The 21,741-nt window shown below is 56.3% G+C and overlaps 5 protein-coding genes across 5 annotated transcripts in view; 1 reads left to right on the top strand and 4 right to left on the bottom strand.

Moving 5' to 3' along the window:
* Positions 1 to 2,301, bottom strand: part of LOC137910352 (disintegrin and metalloproteinase domain-containing protein 11-like) — a 7,099-nt gene extending 4,798 nt beyond the window's left edge. The window contains 3 exon segments of the mRNA XM_068754788.1: positions 117 to 425; positions 2,109 to 2,166; positions 2,246 to 2,301. Of these exon segments, the coding sequence (XP_068610889.1) occupies positions 117 to 425; positions 2,109 to 2,166; positions 2,246 to 2,301 (423 nt within the window).
* A 2,012-nt stretch (positions 2,302 to 4,313) lies between these two features.
* Positions 4,314 to 6,727, bottom strand: LOC137910071 (probable phosphatase phospho1). The gene has a single exon (XM_068754495.1). It carries the CDS (start codon positions 6,706 to 6,708, stop codon positions 5,926 to 5,928), a length of 783 nt encoding a protein of 260 aa, XP_068610596.1. The 5' UTR covers positions 6,709 to 6,727; the 3' UTR covers positions 4,314 to 5,925.
* A 1,439-nt stretch (positions 6,728 to 8,166) lies between these two features.
* LOC137910353 (synaptic vesicle membrane protein VAT-1 homolog) lies at positions 8,167 to 11,221 on the bottom strand. Its single transcript, XM_068754789.1, is given in 7 exon segments — positions 8,167 to 9,090; positions 9,202 to 9,440; positions 9,745 to 9,834; positions 9,900 to 9,989; positions 9,992 to 10,069; positions 10,142 to 10,349; positions 10,949 to 11,221. Coding segments are annotated over 7 exon segments (1,275 nt in total). The 3' UTR covers positions 8,167 to 8,793.
* Positions 11,222 to 11,843: 622 nt separating this feature from the next.
* On the bottom strand, positions 11,844 to 17,852 carry LOC137910354 (uncharacterized). The gene is given in 19 exon segments (XM_068754791.1): positions 11,844 to 11,977; positions 12,428 to 12,479; positions 12,563 to 12,636; positions 12,945 to 13,002; positions 13,125 to 13,208; positions 13,299 to 13,339; positions 13,472 to 13,549; positions 14,047 to 14,134; positions 14,230 to 14,381; positions 14,384 to 14,471; positions 14,599 to 14,672; positions 14,789 to 15,325; positions 15,459 to 16,949; positions 17,052 to 17,167; positions 17,238 to 17,274; positions 17,345 to 17,433; positions 17,514 to 17,594; positions 17,662 to 17,715; positions 17,779 to 17,852. Coding segments are annotated over 19 exon segments (3,363 nt in total). The 3' UTR covers positions 11,844 to 11,882.
* Positions 17,853 to 18,759: 907 nt separating this feature from the next.
* Positions 18,760 to 21,740, top strand: becn1 (beclin 1, autophagy related). The gene is made up of 11 exons (XM_068754451.1): positions 18,760 to 19,062; positions 19,157 to 19,218; positions 19,573 to 19,631; positions 19,711 to 19,801; positions 19,873 to 20,009; positions 20,077 to 20,271; positions 20,336 to 20,482; positions 20,574 to 20,723; positions 20,790 to 20,850; positions 20,936 to 21,078; positions 21,144 to 21,740. Exons 1-11 carry the CDS (start codon positions 18,936 to 18,938, stop codon positions 21,310 to 21,312), a joined length of 1,341 nt encoding a protein of 446 aa, XP_068610552.1. The 5' UTR covers positions 18,760 to 18,935; the 3' UTR covers positions 21,313 to 21,740.
* Position 21,741: the final 1 nt, after the last annotated feature.

Here is a 21,741-nt window from a genome sequence, read left to right on the forward strand (position 1 = left end):
CCGTTAAGAAGCACGTGTGCTGCACATGTGGGAGAGCTGTGTCATCAGCTTCACACAGGAAGCTGCACTCTTCATCTGCACCTCCTCATCATCAGCGAGCAGAGACGACCAATCACACGCCTCGGGTCACGCCTCAGGTCACGCCCCAGGTCACGCCCCAGGTCACGCCCCAGGTCACCCCCCAGGTCACGCCCCAGGTCACCCCCCAGGTCACGCCTCAGGTCACGCCTCAGGTCACGCCCCAGGTCACTCCCCAGGTCACGCCCCAGGTCACGCCTCAGGTCACGCCTCAGGTCACGCCTCAGGTCACGCCTCAGGTCACGCCCCAGGTCACTCCCCAGGTCACGCCCCAGGTCACTCCCCAGGTCACGCCTCAGGTCACGCCTCAGGTCACGCCCCAGGTCACGAGTGTTTTTGTTTCTGGACTAAAGTTCACATGTTCAAATTACAAACGGACGCGTAACGAAGTCCAAAGACGACGCTAGCGCCACCCGCTGGCTAATGCGGCGCTAGCGTCGTAGCTGCGATGCTAACGGCGCCACGTCGGATGCCTCCCAGTGCAGCTTCCCACAGCGCCAGTTAAACTGCTATTTGAGGAGCAGCCATCCGACCTCCGGCGGCTTCGGGGTGGAACGGCGAAGGCTTGTGGTTTCCTTCCAAGCCGTTAAAAGGCCGACAACCAGCGGGCGCCGGCGGGAAATGAGAGGAGGGGCCGAGCAATAAAAGTCTAACTCGCCATTAGCACGCAGAACACACCTGCTGTGACACGTCAACAGGAAACAGTTTTATCCACGGACGACGACCTGGGTGGGAAACCGGGGCGAGACAAGCAGGTTAGCAGCCTGGCGCCGGCGGAGGCCACGCCCACAGGAGGGGCGTGGCTGGGATTAGAATGGAGTTGTTGAAGCTGACGCCCCTTTGCCTGGGGGGGGGCAGATACTGACGGACTACTCCTCCCCAGCCAGCCAAAGGAGTTAATCCTGGAGTTAACTCCTCCAGAGCCTCCATCACTTCCTGATCAATACTGTCAACAAAAGGGTTTACAAGTCCAGAAATAATAATGAGGATGAAATCATTATCGAGGGCGGACAGGAAACCAGGTTCTGATCCAACAAACGAGCTCGGACTGGACGGATGCTAATTTAACTCCCGCTAACGTGCTGCTAAAGAGCCGTGTTATAGTAGTTAACTGTCAACTAGTAACATGAACTAACCAGCTATATAAATACACACGCTATGTATAATGTGAGTTTTACCTGCTGGTTAAAGTCACGCCTTCATCCCGTCTGACATCCGATCGACTTCAGTCAGGAAAAAAAGAAACGACTGAAATCACAGCAAGAAAAGTCTCCGATGTAGCAAAGATGTGAAGTTTAAAGAGAGTTCACGTCTTTCTGGAAGACGTCTCCTCCAGACCGACCTGGAGTCAGACCTCGACTGGAGCCGAAGGAGACGAGAACCAGTTCAAGAAGAGGAGGGGCTGAGCAGAGGAAGAGCGATGGAGGGAGAGAGAGGGATCAAATAAAGGGAAAGAATGAACCATTCAAGGCTGGTAAAATGCAAAGCTAGCATTAGCAAAAGTTAGCTTTTAAACAGTAACATTCATATGTGATAATACTTAGCCTTGAATGTGGCTAATGCTAGTAGAAGTTAGCTGTCAATAGATCAACATTTGATAATAGCCTCTAGCGTGGCTAATGCTAGCTGCTAATGCTAGTTTGATTCTTGTTTCATGCTAGCCACTTTCAGATTTTTTATTTCAGCGATGAACACATTTCTGAGCTTTTGAGCGATTTGTAGCGTTAGCTTTAGCTTCGCTCAGTCGCTCAACTTATTTACTTTGAAGTACAGCCATCGTCAGATACCATTGGAAGGCGGCGACTTCTGCGCGTGGAACACACACCTGCGCGTGGAACACACACCTGTGCATGGAACACACACCTGCGCGTGGAACACACACCTGTGCGTGGAACACACACCTGCGCGTGGAACACACACCTGCGTGTGAACACACACCTGCGTGTGAACACACACCTGCGGTGCAGCACACACCTGCGCGTAGAACACACACCTGCGGTGCAGCACACACCTGCGCGCGGGACACACACCTGCGGTGCAGGTGAACCCAGGGAAGTCTTCTCCGGGACAGACCAGTTCTTCTGGCGACTGAAGCGAGGCAGACACGGATCTGCATCTTCAGCGGAACCGTGATCTGAGACGGGCCGGGCTGTGATCCGTTCTTCACGCTTGCTCCTCCTTCCAGCGCTGAAGAAGGCGGCCGCTGTCCGACAGCATCTTCATCACGCCGGCTCCGCCTCCGGCAGCTTGTCTCGTCCTCTCTGGGTCGTTTGTTCTTGTCAGCTAACGAGTTCTCCACAAGTTGTCTCAGCGGGTCAGTCCTGAAGGTGTGATGTCACCAGCTGCCAGAAAGAGGCGGGACCAGGTGCAACAGGTCCAGGAACGATGCTACCGTCTAGGGCTCTAGGCTAATGCTATAAATTTTTAATTTAGTTTAATGTTCTTCTAACTCAGATTAGAGGGGGTTCTGACTCAGATTAGAGGCGGTTCTGAGCCAGATTAGGGGCGGTTCTGAGCCAGATTAGGAGCGGTTCTGACTCAGATTAGAGGCGGTTCTGAGCCAGATTAGGAGCGGTTCTGACTCAGATTAGGAGCGGTTCTGACTCAGATTAGAGGCGGTTCTGAGCCAGATTAGGGGCGGTTCTGACTCAGATTAGGGGCGGTTCTGACTCAGATTAGGGGCGGTTCTGACTCAGATTAGGGGCGGTTCTGAGCCAGATTAGGGGCGGTTCTAACTCAGATTAGGGGCGGTTCTGACTCAGATTAGGGGCGGTTCTGACTCAGATTAGGAGCGGTTCTGACTCAGATTAGAGGCGGTTCTGAGCCAGATTAGGGGCGGTTCTGACTCAGATTAGGGGCGGTTCTGAGCCAGATTAGGGGCGGTTCTGAGCCAGATTAAGGGCGGTTCTGACTCAGATTAGGGGCGGTTCTGAGTCCGGCCACTGGCGGTCATTTTCCCGTGACGTCACCCTCGCGGTGCGTTCAGGCCCAACGGGAAACACGTGTTTGTTGTTACTGAACGCGCCAGAAGCAGATCGGATCTCTGCCAATCAGCTGATCACGGTCCCGCTGCTGGTTCAGGATGCGTGTCCGTCTGGATCCGACCCAGGTGGACAGTCCCGGTCCAGATTAGTCCAGAGCCCAGAACCAGGGGCTCGGGTTGAACCAGAGATCCAGGACTGTCCCCGTCCACCGTCTTCGGACAGGTTCACCTGTCGATGATGTGATGAGGTCGGATCCGGGTCTTCACCAGAACCGATGGACAGTCCTGCCGTAAGACAGCGGCCTTCTGTTGGGGGGGGGGGGGGGGGTTCTGCACAATGCGTGGTCTGTGTTGGGTTTTATCCGCAGAGATACAGACACACGGCAGGAAGTCCTCCTCCTCAAGGACGCGGCCGCTCCCACAAAGACTCTTTGTTGTCCCCGCCGTGGGACTGGAGGACGTCCCTCGTCTCGTCGCCTGCTGCTAGCTGCTCGACCTTCGGCCGTCCCCCCCGACCATCAGCAGAATCAAAGGCAGCGGGCGGAACGCCGTTTGGCGAAGGAAGTCCACATCCCAGAGACCTTCTAGCCGAGTTAGCGTTCACCTCGGGCGCTAATGGAGACTGATCAATACAAGCAGTCATCAGGTCGGCCGGCCAATTGGAAGCAGCTCAACGGGGGGGGGGGGGGGGGGGGGCGTATTGGGACGCGCCTCCGTCAGCGGTCCGTAGATTGGTTAAATTGAGTTTCCTGTTCATCCACTTTCCTCTGGAGGTCACGTTCAATGAGGATCAATACACGGATCTGATTGGCCGATGCCCAAGGGAGCGGCCAATCAGAAGCACCTGGTGATGTCATCATGACGACTGATCAAGATGATGGAACGCCACAGTCAGTCTATCTATCTACTATCTATCCACCTCTCTATATCAACGTACATATATATATATGTACGTATATATATATGTACGAATATATATGTACTGGTGACATAAATACCAGTAAAAACTGTCCATATTGATCATAGCTGTGTCCATCGATCATGATTAGTTCAGTGATTGATCAATAACCTTTATAGTTATAACATCCGGATCCAGATCCGGATCTGGACCCCGGTCTGAAACGGGACCAGCCCTCCTTTGGCTCAGATCCACAAACAATGGCCGCCAGCCCCCCCGGCTGGTGATGACATCATCGGGGAGGACAGAGAAGGAATGTGATGCGGAGTGAGAACCAGGATCAGATGACATGGATGTGAGGAAGGATTTAATCCGATGTGAAACCACAGAAGAAGAAGAGGTCAAAGGTGATTGGATGAAAACACAAGTAGGACAAAGTCACAAGGGACAAGCTGAATCAGCAAAGGCCTCAGCCAATCAGCAGCCCCCGTTTACCCCCCGGGGTGTCTCCTCTGTCCAATGCTACGTGTTAGCGTGCTGACTGTCCTGCATGGACTCTGGACGGCGCGTCGGCCTGACGCCACCTGCTGGCCAGCCGGTGGACAGGCAGTCCTGCAGCGGCGTGGAAAGAGCCACGTGGAAGTCAACGTGGATCCATTCTGATCACCTGAGATCCATTCTGATCATCTGAGATCCATTCTGATCATCTGAGATCCATTCTGATCATCTGAGATCCATTCTGATCATCCGAGATCCATTCTGATCATCTGAGATCCATTCTGATCATCTCAGATCCATTCTGATCATCTCAGATCCATTCTGATCATCTGAGATCCATTCTGATCATCTCAGATCCATTCTGATCATCTCAGATCCATTCTGATCATCTGAGATCCATTCTGATCATCTGAGATCCATTCTGATCATCCGAGATCCATTCTGATCATCTGAGATCCATTCTGATCATCTGAGATCCATTCTGATCATCTCAGATCCATTCTGATCATCTGAGATCCATTCTGATCATCTGAGATGATCAGAATGGATCCACCAGTAGGTTCGACTGAAACTCTGATCTTATTTCTCCCTGAGAAGATCAAACGGACTGAAGGAACCTTCCAGCTGGATCAATGCATATTGATTATTGCTTTTCTACCGGCTCTCAAACTGAACAGGAAGTCCAGAATGTGGATTTGAGTTTAGATTTAAGATGATATATACTTTATGTGTATAAATACACACTTACGTTTCCGGTCTTTACCTTCACGTTACAGCAACATGTCCTTAAAAGCAGCAAGACACGCACACACACACACACACACACACACACACACACACACACACTGTCTCTGTTAGCACCTCTTGTAATCTGACACCGCTGCTTCGTTCACTTTAATCCCGTCGTTAATCTGAGGTCACTTGTTGTTTGATCTCTTGAGACGTTTCAGACTGTAATCCTGCTTCAAGCCTGGATCAGCGCTAACGCTAACGCTAACGCTAACGAGTAGCAGCGGCCCCGCCTCACCTGATACCTGTTCTGATTAGATTGCTCACCAGTTCCAAACTGGTTTCAAGCACGCTGAGATTGAGCAACAATGGGGCTAGGCTCGGTAGGCTAGGCTAGGCTAGGCTAGGCTAGGCTAGGTAGGCTAGGCTAGGCTAGGTAGGCTAGGCTAGGTAGGTTAGGAAATTGCATTAACTTCCTACAGAAGCTAAAATAAATAAATGAGCACATAAGTGAGCCTAAAAGGGGCGTGGCCTCCCTATGGGATGTGACCTTTTGACCTTGAGGTGCTGCTGGTGCTTATTGTAGAGAATTAATCTATTGATCATCAGTAACACCGAGTATCAATCACATAAGCTCAGGTGTGTCTGGATCCGAACCATCAACCTGTGGGTTTGGTACAGTCCAGCAGGTTTGGGTCGCGCCCCCGCCCCCACCCCCGCCCCGCCCCCGCCCCTGGTCTCATCTCTCCTCCAGGACCTTCTTGAGACAGTCCACAATGTCCTCTCCGGTGTCCCAGGGGACGACGTGAGCCTGGACTTTGGGGTCCTGGTTCCGCAGCAGCCGGTGCATGGGGAACTCTCTCCTGGGGAAGGCCGTGTCCCGGGTCCCCAGAACCAGAACCGGGCAAACGTCGTTGGCGCCGTCGCCCACGTAGAACACCCTGTGGAAGGGGGCGGCGCCGCGTTCCCGCTGCCGGAGCGCCACGTGGTCCCGGAGGACCGCCTGCTTGCACATGTTGTCAGGACAACCGGGGCACGAGTGGGAGTGGAAGGGGCGGAGCACCAGCCGGCCACTCGCGTCAAAGCTCGCCGGGTTGGTGAAGATCCTGTGGAAGAGGGGGCGCACGCCGGCGTGCTGCAGCCACGTCTCGATGAAGAAGGCGTTGGCGTCGGACACCAGAACCACCTCGAAGTCCTGCCGGCGGCTCTGCAGGAACCCGAAGAGGCTCAGCAGGCCGGGGGCGGGCGGGATCCCCTCCAGCGCCGCCCGCATGGCGTCCCTGGACACGCCCCGCTCCGCCATGTAGCCCAGCACCTTCTGCATGTGCTCGTTGTAGTGCCCCTCCCTGTAGCTGCTCCTCAGCCAATCAGGAAGCCGCTGGCCCGGCAGCGCTCGCACCACGGCGAGGTCGCTGCTCTCGTTGATGATGGTCTCGTCAAAGTCCAACGCCACCAGGAAGCGCTGCGTCCCGGCAGGCGTCCCGGCAGGCGTCCCGGCAGGCGTCCCGCTTGATGATGTCATCGTTAGGGCGTGGCGGTCCCACTCTAGAAGGGAGGAGAGAATCCGTGAGCATCTGCTCGCCGTTGCTGCAGGTGCATTCTGGGAACGCCGGAACATCTAGACACCGGGCCCAGAGACCGGGTCCAGAGGCCGGGCCCAGAGGCCGGGCCCAGAGACCGGGTCAAGAGGCCGGGCCCAGAGACCGGGTCCAGAGACCAGGTCTGGTCCGACTCAGGTGAGACCGGGTCCAGAGACCGTGTTCAGTTATAACATGCATGAGTCAGAACTGAACCGGTTCTGAACAGGTTCTCATGCTGCTGAGTCCATTTCATCTCCAGTAGGGATTCATCGATGATTGAAATGATTGATTATTGACCGGCTCCAGTGAACGGACATTAAATGCATCCCATAATGTCGGAGTGGACCGCCTGAACCCGGCCGGTCCTCCGGGGTCCGTTATTAATAGCCCACATTTTAACTGAGCAGCTATTCCAGTCCCGGTGGGTCCCGAGCCCGACACCCGCAGAACCGGACCTGCTCGGGAGACCAGGCAGAACCGGACGGGCTCGGGAGATCAAGCCTACCGGGGTCGGAGAGCGGCCCGGCTCCCGACAGAGGGCATTCCCGTTAAAGACAGGGGGTCAAGTCAGACAGCAGCAACGCACAACTTCCGTCCCGACCTTTCAAAGTAAAAGCTCCGAGGAAATGCATTTACTGTGGGCCGCAGTGAATTCGTCTCAAACATGACGTAATTAAAGTCCTAAATGTGATTAAAACTTCTCCCGTTATCAATAAAACGTGACAATGAAAGGTCATTCCTGATGCGTGACGTCATCAACCGCGACCCTCCGAGTCAATAGAAACTATTGAGACATCGCTTTAAACAACTGATCAATAATCAATACTTCAAAAAGATTCACGCTACATCTTACCTTCACGTGGTTTCCCTCCGGAGGCCTCGGCGCCGTCACGTGACCGTAGATCTACAGCGACTGATGAAAACTGCTGACTGCGTCCAAATACTGCAAGCAGAGTATTTATACACCAAAATACTGCACGTGATACTGACCGCTCAGACCAGTTCAGGAAGCTGAAGTAAAAATAGGAGGTGCAGCTGCTGCTCCTATCTGGAGACACCGGCTGCTCCTATCAGGAGATACCGGCTGCTCCAGATAGGAGGCGCTGCTGCTGCTCCTATCTGGAGATAGCGGCTGCTCCGGTCGGACCCGACCCCGGAGCAGACGCACTTTTTCACTCAGAATGAGCTGACCTGATGCTTGCAGCCCTTTAAATCGTGTTCTAATCCATACCATGTATCGGTGTTCAATACATCGAGTTCAATGAATATTTGTACTTCAATCTCAGCGTCACAAAGTACATGTTAATTCTCCTTTCATTGCGGTGATGTAATGTCCCCCGTTGACCACTAGAGGTCTCTCGCTACATACGCATCGATCGATTCATGGAGGAAGAGGTTGAACGATTTATTAAACAAGTTAATGAGATCAGAGCGGAATTATAATAATTAGAACATGACTCAATGACAACGGCCGCAATGCATGATGGGAATGAAGAGACGCACGTTTAGTCTCATTGGTCCCCGTTTGAACATGGCGACTCACCTAATCAGAATACTTTAGCTGTAATCAGAATACTTTAGCTGTAATCAGAATACTTTAGTTGTAATCAGAATACTTTAGTTGTAATCAGAATACTTTAGTTGTAATCAGAATACTTTAGTTGTAATCAGAATACTTTAGTTGTAATCAGAATACTTTAGCTGTAATCAGAATACTTTAGCTGTAATCAGAATACTTTAGTTGTAATCAGAATACTTTAGTTGTAATCAGAATACTTTAGCTGTAATCAGAATACTTTAGCTGTAATCAGAATACTTTAGCTGTCATGTTTACAAACACATATTTACACAAACCAGATGTTATTAACATGGAAATGTTGGCATCCGTCGGCTCTCCCTTTTGAGGAGGAGCCTGAAGGAGGAGCCTGAAGGAGGAGCCTGAAGGAGGAGCCTGAAGGCGGGGCCTGAAGGCGGGGCCTGAAGGCGGGGCCTGAAGGCGGGGCCCGAAGGCGGGGCCTGACTCCTCCTTAGACGTTCTTCTCCACGGCGTCGTCTTTCTCCTCGCCAACGGCGGCTCCCTTCTCCCTCGGCTCGGGTCCGGACGGCGGCTGCTCCTCCTTCTCCTCCTCCTCCTCCTCCTTCTCCTCCCGCTTCTCCTCCTGCTTCTCCTCCTGCTTCTCCTCCTGCTTCTCCTCCTGCTTCTCCTCCTGCTTCTCCTCCTGCTTCTCCTCCTGCTCCTCCTGCTCCTCCTCCTTGGCTCCTGGAAGAAGGATCACCTTCCCGATGTTCTGACGTTCATGCATTCGCTTCATGGCGTCCGCCACCTGGGAAAAGAGGGAGGAGACTAATCCGTCCATCATCCGTCCCAGCTATCACGCTAACGGCTGAAATGCTATCCACGCTGCTTGCGTCGCCGTAACCGTGACGACGGTCACCTCCTCGAAGCGGTAGCAGGAGTCGATGCGGGGCCGGATCTGGCCCCGCCGGTAGAGCCCCAGCAGCGCCTCCATGGTCCGGACGATGAGCCCGTGGTCGCCGACGTGGCCCAGGTGGAAGCCGCCGACCGCCTTGTTGGTCGTCATCAGCTTCAGGGCGGAGAGCGACATCTGCTGGTACCAGGTACGGGCCAGCGCCAGCAGGCTCCTCCTCTGGCCCGTCACGCAGTTAGCTGCACCTGGAGCGGGGGGAGGGGGGAGGGGCTTCATCACGACTGGAGACCAACGAGCCCCCTCCCCCTCCAGGTGTTCTAGCCTAGTCTCCTCCTCCTCCTCCAGGTGTTCTAGCCTAGTCTCCTCCCCCTCCAGGTGTTCTAGCCTAGTCTCCTCCCCCTCCAGGTGTTCTAGCCTAGTCTGCTCCCCTCCAGGTGTTCTAGCCTAGTCTCCTCCCCCTCCAGGTGTTCTAACCCCGCCCCCTCCAGGTGTTTAGCAGGACGCTGTCCTCCACACAGACTTGGTTTTGGCGAGCTGAACTGGTCTTACCGAACACGACCAGCGTTCCCAGCGGCTTCAACAAGCCGAACCCCTTCTGCGTGTCGGCTCCTCCCAGCGGGTCGAGGACGATGTCGACGCCTGCAGAGACAGACCGTTAGAGACCTGGACCGTGAAGAGGCGACGCCCCCGGCGCCCGGCCTCACCCTCGGGGCTGATTTTGCGGACTTCTTCCACGTAGTCTTTGGAGCGGTAGTCGATGGGGTGGGTCACACCGGCGCCGGCGATGGTCTCAGTTTGGAGGCCGAGGCGGTGCCAAAGACAGTGACGTCCCCCACCATGCGGCACAGCTGGGTGGCAGCGACGCCGACGCCACCTGCGGGCGAGGACGGATTCTACAGCCGGGCTCTACTCGTGAGCGCCCCCGTCGGTAGGACTCGGTACCGACCTGCTGCCATGTGGACCAGGACCTTGTTGCCCGGCCTCAGGTTGGCCATGTCAAACAGCATCATGTAGGCGGTCAGGTAATTCACCGGGAGGGCGGCGCCTTCCTCGAAGCTCATCCGCTCCGGCATCAGGAAGGTGTGGTCTGTCGGCACGACGACCACTTCCTGCCACATTCCGCTGCGGCTCAGAACGATGACACGGTCGCCCACCTGACGGAGGACGGAGGCGGGGACAAGGTCCCGCTGTCAAACTGGCCACCATCCATCATCCCTCCATCATCCGTCATCCCTCATCCATCATCCATCCCTCCATCCATCATCCCTCCATCATCCGTCATCCGTCATCCCTCCATCCACCCGTCATCCCTCCATCCGTCATCCCTCCAGCCATCCGTCATACATCCCTCCATCCATCCATCCCTCCATCCATCATCCCTCATCCATCCCTCCATCCATCCCTCCATCATCCCTCCATCCATCCATCATCCCTCCATCATCCATCATCCCTCCATCCCTCGTTTGCGTGTCTTTCCTCCGTTACCTTTTATTCACGGTTACACAGAACCTACCGGACCGGTTTGGTTCCTTCGTAACGCGAGTCAGAACTTGCAAGATGTTGGTTCGGAACAAAATAAAGGGGCGGAGTTTAGGAGGGCGTGTTGCTGTGAAACAGGAAGTGACTCAGAGCTATAACAGGAAGTCGTGCAGCGTTTCGTGCTCCACTGTTCACAACGGTGCCGCTCCGTAGACACAAACAGGAACTACATTTCCCATCAGCCCCCTCGTGCGACACAAACAGAACCACTCACGTTGCGGTCCTCCACGCCCTCACCGACCGCCTCGACCAGTCCGGAACCTTCCATCCCCATGACGACCGGCGGGGGGGGCAGCAGGTCGTACAGCCCCTGCCTGCCCATCAGCTCGGAGAAGTTCAGCCCGCACGCCTTGACCCGCACCAGGACCTGCCCCGCCCCCAGCTGCGGGGTCTGCGTCCTCACCTGCAGCTTGACCCTGTCGTAGCCCCCGTAGCCCGTCAGAACCAGAACCCTCCAGCTGAGGGGGGGCGCCGCTTCTCCAGACATGACGACGGGTTCTGGTGTCGGATCGAGACTCGGATCCGGATCGGACTGGTTCAGACTTGCTCTAAGAAGCAGGTCCCATAAAGTCAAAGTTCAGTCCGCCGCGCAGTTTCCGCTCAGCGCAACAAGTGATGCTCCGGGAGGCGGGCACGGCACATCCGGTTTGGCTTTTCACAATAAAACACACCCCATGGTCCCAAAAAGGGGGGCGGCATGTTTATTCTCTTAATTATTCACAGGTGTGCTCGTGCGGATCCATCAGGTGATGACATTACGCCTCCTTAATGAGGAAGGCACCGACGACACCACCTGTAGACGGTTACCCACAATGCACAGCTGCTCAGCGCCATTGATGAGTGACATGCCAGCGATCTAATGTTAAAGCACGAAACAGTCCAGGTGTTGGAGCTGAACTTGTTTTATCCTGTCACCTGTCCACGGGGGCGGAGCCTCCAGACCAGAGACAGAAAGTAGTTCCTGTTTAAATATTTGAATCATCCTGCTCGGGGAGCTGGGTTCATATGCTCTTATTTTGAAAGACTCGTTTAATTTCACCGCTCCTCTCAGAGTGTTTATGAAACAGATTATTGATAACAGCTGTTGATTAAACTTTATTCAATCACTTCAGTCAGGGCAAACAAACGGTACCAAGATGGCGGCCGGCTCAGGTTGTGTACTTGTCGTAGTTCTGGAGCTTGTAGGTTGCCACGGAGTCCAGCAGCCACCCCCGCGTGACCACCGGCGTGTTCCCGGACACACCTGTCGGGGAGAAGACGTCACCTGTGTCACATTAGCCCCGCCCATGTGATGATTCCTGAACCGTTAAAGTTTTTTGAAGTGTTGCAACAAACTTTGTGAGGAAACCCGGAAGGCTAGCCGTTAGCATTAGCAGCTAAACGCCCGCCTCCAAAGAACAGCCCTTCAGGTAAAGCTTTATCTCATGTCAGAACTCTTGTAGCGGACCGGAACCAAGCCGTTCCGTGTGTGCGTGTGTGTGTGTGCGTGTGTGTGCGTGTGTGTGTGTGTGTGCGTGTGTGTGTGCGTGTGTGTGCGTGTGTGCGCGTGTGTGTGCGTGTGTGTGTGTGCGTGTGTGTGCGTGTGTGCGCGTGTGTGTGCGTGTGTGTGTGTGTGTGTGTGTGTGTGTGCGTGTGTGTGTGCGTGTGCGTGTGTGTGTGTGCGTGTGTGTGTGCGCGTGTGCGTGAGGCTCACCGTGTTTGGACCGGTCGGATCCAGGCTGGACGATCATCAGCTGAGCGTCCGTCTGAAACGATCACATCGGTTAATCTCACTAATCTCAGGATCATTTCATCCTCCGGACCGGACCTGACCGGACCGGAGCCGTACCTGGTGGCGGTCCAGGTTCAGCGGGTCTTCGACGATGGAGGCTCCACACAGCTCCACCATCCACTGCATCTGATCTGCAGGACACAAGCGGAGCGTCAACGAGGAAGACCCCGTCCTCATCCTCATCCTCATCCTCATGCTAGCCAGCAGACGGCGCATCATTAGCAAAGCTTCATCGATGAGGAGGAGCGGCTCTGGGGGGGCGTACCTGTGGGTCTGGGGGGGGGGGCGTACCTGTGGCTCTGGGGGGGCGTACCTGTGGCTTTGGGGGGGCGTACCTGTGGCTTTGGGGGGGCGTACCTGTGGGTCTGGGAGAGGGGGGCGTACCTGTGGGTCTGGGGGGGGGGGGGCGTACCTGTGGGGGTCTGGGGGGGGGGCGTACCTGTGGTCATGTCGCTAAAAGGCCCCTGGAGGCAGATCTTGAAGCCTTTCATCAGCAGCTAGAGAGAAAAGAGGAAATATGTCAGGGGGCGGGGGCCTAGAATGACGGATTGTCAGGTAGAAAACAGCTGCTTAGCTTTGGAGGCTAGCTACCGCTAACAAACACAATGGTCCGACTCACGTTGTCGTCCCCGGTCGTGCGCGCCCTCATTGGTCCCTGGTGGTCGGACCCGTTCACCACGTCACCTCGCACCTCAAACGCCCCCTGCTGGACGAGGGTCTTCAGTGTGGTCATGTGACCTCATTCACTCACTCACACGCTAATGAATGAGTGAAACGGCTCAGGAAGGCCTACCTCGGTGAGGAGACGCTGCTGCCCGAAGCTCTCCGAGATCCCTGCAGACGCACGCACACGCACGCACACACACACACACACACACACACACATACACACACACACACACACACACACAGAACTCACTACGGCTCACACACACACACAGTGACAGGTGAGGGAACTGGACTCACACAGGAAGCTCACCACCCACTTCCTGCCTGCGATACCGAGGAAGTACTTCAGGGTTCGCTCACACACCAGCTGTTCATCTGGAATGTCACACGCACACACACACACACACACACACACACACACACACACGCGCGTCGGTTCCGTGCTGCTGAGGCTGGAAAGGTCAACGACCTGCTTTATTGATGGGTCACAAACAGAGGAGAACCGGTTCTGACCCACAACGGGTCGTCTTCAGGGTACGGCTGTGCTAACGTAGCCGTTAGCAGCTAACGCATGCTAAACGTCTACACCTGAGCAGAGTCAATAAAGGGTGAGGTGGGGGAGGGGCTTCATTGTGAGAAAGGAAGATGATGTCATCAGAGAACAGGCTCATCACCATGACGATCACATGACCCGGTTACCGTGGAAACAGCCGGCAGTTTTTAGATGAAATAAGTCTGGATAAACATCATCAGTTAGGAGGAGCTAATTAAAAGTGATCGACCAGAGCAGGATGAACGGGGGGGGCTCAATAACACGTTTACCCCCCCCACCCCCACCCCCACCCCCCAACAGCTGATTTCCACGTTCTCACCTGTGTGCATGACAACGTGGGTCACCTCTGCCGTTACCTGGGAAACCACACGAGCTCCAACTCGCTTGGCAAACCTTTTCACCATCACCTGTGATGACATCATCAGATAGACAGCATGATGTCATCACAGGAGATCAGATCCCCTGGGTCTGGACCGGGTCCGGACCGGCCCTGGAGGCTCACCTGCTCAACGGGGTCTAGTCCAGACGACACCAGCACCATGGGGGTCCTGCCCCCGCCTCCAGGGGGCGTGTGGTTCTCCTTGTCCTCCTGCCCGTCTGGAGGACCGCCGCGCTTTGACGCCTGGGCCCCGTGGGGGGTTCTGGTTGACGTTCTGGACCCTCCTCCTTCTCCTGGAGCACCTCCGACACCAGCGCCATCAGCTTCTCCAACCTCAGCAGCTCCTTCTGCATCGCCTCCTTCTGCTGGAGGAGAGGAGGCGGAGCCAAGCCAGAGGAACGCACGTCAGGAGAGACAGGAAGTGATTCGACAATGACAATCCCCGAAGAGGAGCTGGTCCGGGTCCGGGTCCAGAGGACTCTGATCTGTTACCTGGGTAACGAGGACTTCACTGGAAAGCTGTGACGACTCCACGGAAACGCCGGCATTGTTCACGGCGCCGTCACCTGCAGCAGAGAAATCAGCCAATAGGAAGTCACCTCCATCCCAGAGACAGAAAGGAGGCGGGTCCGTGTAAAGGCTGGGATAGAAACCCATCACCACGGGGCCAGCATCGACTCACGTTCGTCCGGCGTGTCGAACAAGTCCGCCGACGCCTGGCTGGAGGGATCGGGACTCGGGCAAGCCGGGCGGCGCCGACGCCCGCGTCCGTCAGCGTCTCCGGCCGCGGCACGCGGAGGACCCGAAACGCCAAAGAGCTCGGTCAACGTCGGCAACTCGTCTCCGGTTCCATCCGAAGACTCGGACTCAGACTCCAGCCTCCGGGACCTCGTCCTCCTCCTGGACACGTTCCCGATGGAGGAGGGGACGCCCGACGACTTCCCTTCAGGGACCGTCTGGACGAGGCCATCCGGGGTCAGGGAGGACTCTGCGTTACAGACGGGGCCGGGGGCGCATTCGGGAGGCGCAAGGACGGCAGGGGTCTCTGGAGGTTCAGAGCCGTCCCCTCGGGGGACGACAGAGAGGACAGGACTCTCGACGTCCTGCTTTGACTCTCTGTTAGGAGGAAGGGGACTGCTAGCACTCCCGGAGACACCGCTAACACGGGCGCCGCCTGGGGCCGAGGGTTCCACCGCCACGCGGTCCGGACTCTCGGCACCTTGGTTCCCGGTCGGTCCGAGTGAGCACGATGGTGAGATCAAGCCCGACGAGTCGTCTTCTCTGCCGATGCGTTCAGGCATCGTTGGGTCACGGTCTGCTTTGACTGTTTTCCTGCTCTTCAACCTGCAGACCGACCTCCATCCCCGAACTCCGGATCCTCTTCACCTTCGGAACGCCGAGGTGGAAAGATTTCCTCTTGGTGGCTTTGAAGCTGCGGAGGAGCTGCTCGGTGTCCCGCTCGGCGTCCCGCTCGGCGTCCCGCTCGGCGTCCCGCTCGGCGTCCCGCTCGGTTTCCTGCTCGGTGTCCCGCTCGCCGTCCCGCTCGGCGTCCCGCTCGCCGTCCCGCTCGCCGTCCCGCTCGCCGTCCCGCTCGCCGTCCCGCTCGGTTTCCCGCTCTCCGTCCCGCTCGGCGTCCCGCAGGGTGCTGTCCTTGGCCTCTTCCTGTTCTACTTCAGCACGTTTGGACTCATCAGCTGGAGGGTTCTGGAGAGCAGTTGGATCTAGCACAGACGCTTCCGTTGGACCAGCCCCATTTGGACCTTCAGGACCAGACCGCTCCTCCCCTTCCGGTCTGAAACGGGATATCTTCTCGATGTTTTCTACTCCTCCTGAACCCGCTTCATAGACACACCCATTTCTCGTCTTGGGCGACACCAAACGTTCCGACGCTCCGCCCGCAGCGTCCTCGGACGGCTTCCTGTCTCCGTCAGGTCCATCGACCTTCTTGGGACCGCCCTGAAGTCTTCTTCTTCTTTTGGTCTTGTTTCTGGCGGGGATCTCTTGGTCCTCGCTGCTCGGGTAGTTCTCGATCTGAACCTGAACCTCCTCTGTCCCGGGTCCTCCATGTTGAACTCCGACCAGAACGAGGGCTTTGGACGCTCTGCCCTTGGACCTTGTGCTCGTCCTCTTGTCGGTTGCCTGGACGCCATCACACAGGTCCCCGTCGAGCTGCTGCTGCGCTCCGCCCGTCCTCTTTGACTTCCTGGTTCTTTTAACCGCCGCCGCCTCGCCGGTTGTCTCTTCGATGGCCGGGTCTTGTTCTGGTTCTGTGACCAGGTCTTTGCTGGTGACCTTCACCTCCTCATTCCTCCTGGTCCCTCTTCGGTCTCGTTTGTAGACGGCACCAAACACCTGGTCTTCAAGGGCTTTTTCAGGCTCCGCCCCTCGAGGATTCTCGGCGCCATTGCGTTGCCGGACGTTTATCGTTGAAGTGGAAGAGCAGCCGTCGGAGTGGACGGCGTCTTCGTCGCCGGGCTTGTCCAGGTCCAGACTTCCTTCCGTCGGAACCTTCAGCAGCCACTCGGCCACTTTCTCCAGACTCTTCTTCTGCTTGTGATCGAGGAGCTTCTCGCCTTTCCGCTTCGTCCTCAGAGACTTTGGACCTTCGGTCTCGTTTAATGGCGTCTCCGTGGGACCGCCGTCCACGTCTGGAACGCTTCTTTTGCTTCCAGTTTTGTATTTCGACGTCTCGTCCTCCCCCTCTGGATTGACGTTGTCTGCTGAGCCGAGCGTTTTTCGGTCACACACTAGCGCCCCCCCCAGGCCGCTGTCCAGGCCTTCGTTTTCTGTCGTGAGAGGACTTGTGTCTTCCAGCTCCATGAGTCTCGCAAATCCATTCTGGGCTGAGAAGGGAATGTGAACAACCAGCGCTAATTAGCCACCCGCTAACCGCGGCCATGCTAACGTTAGCTGACCTGGTCGCATCGCTAAACTCTAAATGTCACCTGCTACGGTGGAGGAGGGCGACTTGGGGACATCGTCCTTGCCGCCGTGTTCCAGGTCACTGCCAGGTGTGTCCTCAGAGGACCTGGCACGATGACGTCCCGCAGCATCGGAGCCTCTGGACGGGGGGACACACACGATGAACAGCTGATGCAGGACAATCAAACAGCTTTAGTGCGATTCCTTACGCCGACTCGTCTTCCTGCTGGAACGCTCCAGTCACGTCTGAAAACAAAGATTCCCGTTATTCCCGGCCGGGACGTCCTGAACGTGGCTGCGTCCGATGCGCTCTTACAGTTTGTCCCGGTGTCCCGCTCGTACGCCCGGATCATGTCCTGCAGTCCTGCAACCAGCCTCTGGAAGCCGGGGCTCTCCTGTAAGCTCCTGGGGAGGAACGGGCGCCATTAATGCTAGAACGAGGAACGCCACGCCGCCGCCGCCGCCGCCCCGTCGGTCCAACCCACCGTCTGGTGATCTGGGTCTTACACACCGGACAGCTCGCCCGGTTCTGTTTGGTGTTGTCCAAGAGCTTCATCAAACAAAATCTAAAGAGAAACGTGGAATTAAAACAGAAACAAACGTTCCAGGTGTCTTCAGATCAGAACCGCTTACTTGCAGAACTGATGGTCACACCGAGTCGATACCGGCGCCGCCATGAGATCCAGGCTGCGGGGAAAAGAGCGTCACCCAAACCCGAACCAGAACCCGTGTGAACGTGGCACCGCTCACCATATGGGACACTGCAGCGACTCCCAGAGGACCCCAATCCCCCGCTTGACATCTGTGGCTTTCGGGGTTTCCATGCCAACCGTCTAAAGGCTGCAAATGAAAATCACACGGAAGCTGAGATCAGTACATGGTCGGCCCAACTAATCACGTGTCCGGGCACACACCGGCGTGGAGCGCTCATTGGCTAACGCCACTAACCGAAGCGAATCCGGTGGGATTCGAACACGGTGGGTGCAGCAGGTAAACCCGGAACGTCCCCCCCCGGCCCGGTATAAACGTCCTCACGACCCCTTCCCGACTCAACCAGATCCTGGAGCTAGCATTCGGAAGCTAGGCGTTACCCTGGCAACGGAATGTTTTGCTAGCTGCTGCGAGTCGCGGGAGGCGAACCGACACACCGAGGATCACGTCCGACCACCGGAGCGTTTCTGCGGGTGTTTCCGGCTTTACCTTCCTCTCACGCAGCCAGGCGTCATCGACACGCCGACCGACCCGCTTCACTTTTCCCGCGGCTGGAGTCTTCTTCTACGTTGAAAATAAAAGAGGTACCAAGCTGGTGTTGCAGCGCCCCCTACTGGTTCGGTGGGCTAAACACATGCTGCACAGCGCCACCCTCTTACTTTATTAATGACTTTTTATTTGTTTAAATTAATAGAGTTAAAGTTAACGATAGTAATATCCTGGTCCGTGTTGAACGGAAGGATGGATATATAATGTCTGGAGAGGATGACTGTGGCTGTTAACCTTTCGTGATTTTATGCAATCTTATAATTTTATATGGATTTTAACATTTTGTTTCACATACCGTGTATTGCAGTAAAGTAATTCCACCCGCTTAAATATCTCGGAATGATTTCCGCATGTATCTGACGTCACATCCGACGTAAACAACAACACGGATGTGGAACGGGAAGTCCCGTGGTGTAAAATGCGTGCGTCGGCCTGAATGCGGCGGAAGTGATTTTTAAGTCCCGTGTAAGTCCCGGTTGTTGTGCAAGAAGTTATTTTAAGGTGTTTATTCAACCGCGCTGTTGTCCAGCAGGCTAACAAAGTAGCCCGCTAGCTGCAAAGCTAATGGTATTAGCCAGCCGAACGTCTCGCTAGCTAGCGAGCTAGCCGTGTAGCGCAGCGAACACGACGTTTGCGTGTCTTTAAGGATGGAGGGCTCCAAGTCGTCCAGTCCGACCATGCAGGTCAGCTTCGTGTGTCAGCGGTGCTGTCAGCCCCTCAAGCTGGACACGTCCTTCAACGTGCTGGACCGGGTCACGATCCACGAGCTGATCGGTGCGTAAACGGGTTCGGATCGGTGCCGGGACGGGCGGAGGAGGTGCCGCCGCTGCTCATCTCTCCTCTTCTCTCCTCTCCTCTCTCCTCTCAGCTCCGCTGGTCACGGTGACTCCCAGCAGACAGAACGACGGCTGCGGAGAGGCCGCACCGGAGGTCGGTACCGCCGCCGCATCCGGTCCGTTTGGTCGGAGGAGCGCAAATTACGCACTGACGAGACGAGTCGTCATTATGATGACCAGAAACATGAAAACGCATTTATAGCTCTGGGTAGTGCCTTGGTGGGTTAGCTAGCTGGTTAGCTAGTTAGCATTTATAGTTCTGGGTAGTGCCTTTGTGTTGTTCTTGCTAACTAGCTAGCTAACCCACCATCAGCAGCAGGTTTTACAGAACAGAACGTTTCTCTTCGGACCGTAAAAGTTCGGATCCACCTACGAGGCCGGGAGGAGACGGCGGCTTGTCTTCCGTCCGTCCGCCTGTGATCAGACTTAGACTGGATTTTCCTTACAGGAGACGTTTGTGGAAAACAAGTCGGATGGCGTGTCGAGAAAATACATCCCTCCTGCACGGTGAGTCCGGCTGTTGATCCTTCTATTGATCCATCCTTTGATCCGTCCTTTGATCCATCCGGGTTGGTTCCGCCGACAGAATGATGTCCACAGAGAGCGCCAACAGCTTCACGCTGATCGGCGAGGCGTCCGACGGGGGCACGATGGAGGACCTCAGTCGGAGGCTGAAGGTGAGCTCCAGCTTCGCTCTTCTGTTCATCGCCATGGCGACTGGACTCGGAACCGCTGCTTTCCCGTCCAGGTGACGTCGGACCTGTTTGACATCATGTCGGGCCAGACGGACGTGGACCACCCGCTGTGCGAGGAATGCACCGACACCCTGCTGGACCACCTGGACACGCAGCTCAACATCACAGAGAACGAGTGCCAGAACTACAAGTGAGTCAGCCGGCTCCGGTTCTGGTCCTGGTTCTGGTTCCTGCACTGACGTGCACCTTCTCTCCAGGCAGTGTCTGGAGCTGCTGTCCCACCTGCAGGTGGAGGAGGAGGAGGCGCTGCTGGCAGAGCTGCAGCAGCTGAAGGAGGAGGAGGAGGCGCTGGTCCAGGATCTGGAGGCCGTGGAGGAGCAGCGGGCCACCGTGGCTCGGGACCTGACCCAGAGCAGGGTCCAGTCTCAGCAGCTGGACACCGAGGAGCTGCAGTGAGTGGGGGCGGGCCGGGGGGGGCGTGCTAACCGATGCTACGGCTAACGGCGAGCTCCTCAGGTACCAGAAGGAGTACAGCGAGTTCAAGCGGCGGCAGCTGGAGCTGGACGACGAGCTGAAGAGCGTCGACAACCAGACGCGGTACTGCCAGAACCAGCTGGACCGGCTGAAGAAGACCAACGTCTTCAACGCCACCTTCCACATATGGTGCGCGCGCACGCACACGCACACGCACGCACACACGCACGCACGCACACGACGAGTTCAGGCGCCCGGAGTAACGCGCGCTCCCGTTCAGGCACAGCGGCCAGTTCGGGACCATCAACAACTTCCGTCTGGGGCGGCTGCCCAGCGTCCCGGTGGAGTGGAACGAGATCAACGCCGCCTGGGGCCAGACGGTGCTGCTGCTGCACGCCCTCGCCACCAAGATGGGGCTGCGCTTCCAGAGGTAGGGACGGGCCGATGACATCATCGCCGCCCTCAGCGCTCACTGCTCTTCATCCCGTCTCCCAAGGTACCGGCTCGTCCCCTACGGAAACCACTCCTACCTGGAGTCTCTGACGGACAAGTCCAAGGTACGGCGCCGCCGCCTCGCTCCCCGTCCTCCCAGCACGCCCAGCACGCCCAGCACGCCCAGCCGACCTCCCCGTCTCTGTCCAGGAACTTCCTCTCTACTGCTCCGGCGGCCTCCGCTTCTTCTGGGACAACAAGTTCGACCACGCCATGGTGGCCTTCCTGGACTGCGTCCAGCAGTTCAAAGAGGAGGTGGAGAAAGGAGACACCGGCTTCTGCCTCCCGTACAGGTGGGGACGCCAAGAACCGCGGCGCCGGGCTCCTCCCCCCTCTGATCTGCTTGCGTTTCTGTCAGGATGGACGTGGAGAAGGGGAAGATCGAGGACACGGGGGGCAGCGGCGGCTCGTACTCCATCAAGACCCAGTTCAACTCCGAGGAGCAGTGGACCAAGGCGCTGAAGTTCATGCTGACCAACCTGAAGTGGGGCCTGGCCTGGGTCACGTCCCAGTTCTACAACCGATGAGGTCACACGGGCCCAGGAGGATCCGCATCCGTCCCGATCCCGGGACAGCAGAACTCTTCTGGTTCCCTTTGTTCACCCGTTAACCCTGAGCTGGTCCCGTTTCACATCACGGCTGGAGTAGAGAATAAAAGCGTGTCCCAGGTCCAGGACCAGGTCCAGGACCAGGACCAGGTCCTTCATTCTAGAGACGGGATTATTTAGTGTTTGCAGAAACCCAACCCAAAAGCAGGCAGACAAAAACCAGGAAACTATTTTCAGCCAACCTTTTAGTCCAGACATCATCATCATCATCATCATCATCATCATCATCATCCCTTCTACCTGCTCGTGTGATTTTCTTCATCGCTTGAATTAGTGAAGGGATATTTGTAGAAAGAGGAAGGATGTCCAAATATGGGCAAATAAACATAACACTGAGGAATACATGAT

The sequence above is a fragment of the Brachionichthys hirsutus genome, chromosome 21, assembly GCF_040956055.1.
Source record: "Brachionichthys hirsutus isolate HB-005 chromosome 21, CSIRO-AGI_Bhir_v1, whole genome shotgun sequence".
In the NCBI taxonomy this organism is placed as follows: Eukaryota; Metazoa; Chordata; class Actinopteri; order Lophiiformes; family Brachionichthyidae; genus Brachionichthys; species Brachionichthys hirsutus.

Bases quoted from the DNA above. Each gene is read 5' to 3' on its own strand.
- LOC137910071 (XM_068754495.1), bottom strand. From the start codon at position 6,708: ATGACATCATCAAGCGGGACGCCTGCCGGGACGCCTGCCGGGACGCCT.
- becn1 (XM_068754451.1), top strand. From the start codon at position 18,936: ATGGAGGGCTCCAAGTCGTCCAGTCCGACCATGCAGGTCAGCTTCGTG. The intron at 19,063-19,156 runs GTGCGTAAACGG...CTCTCCTCTCAG, and splicing joins CACGATCCACGAGCTGATCG to CTCCGCTGGTCACGGTGACT. The intron at 19,632-19,710 runs GTGAGTCCGGCT...TTCCGCCGACAG, and splicing joins AAATACATCCCTCCTGCACG to AATGATGTCCACAGAGAGCG.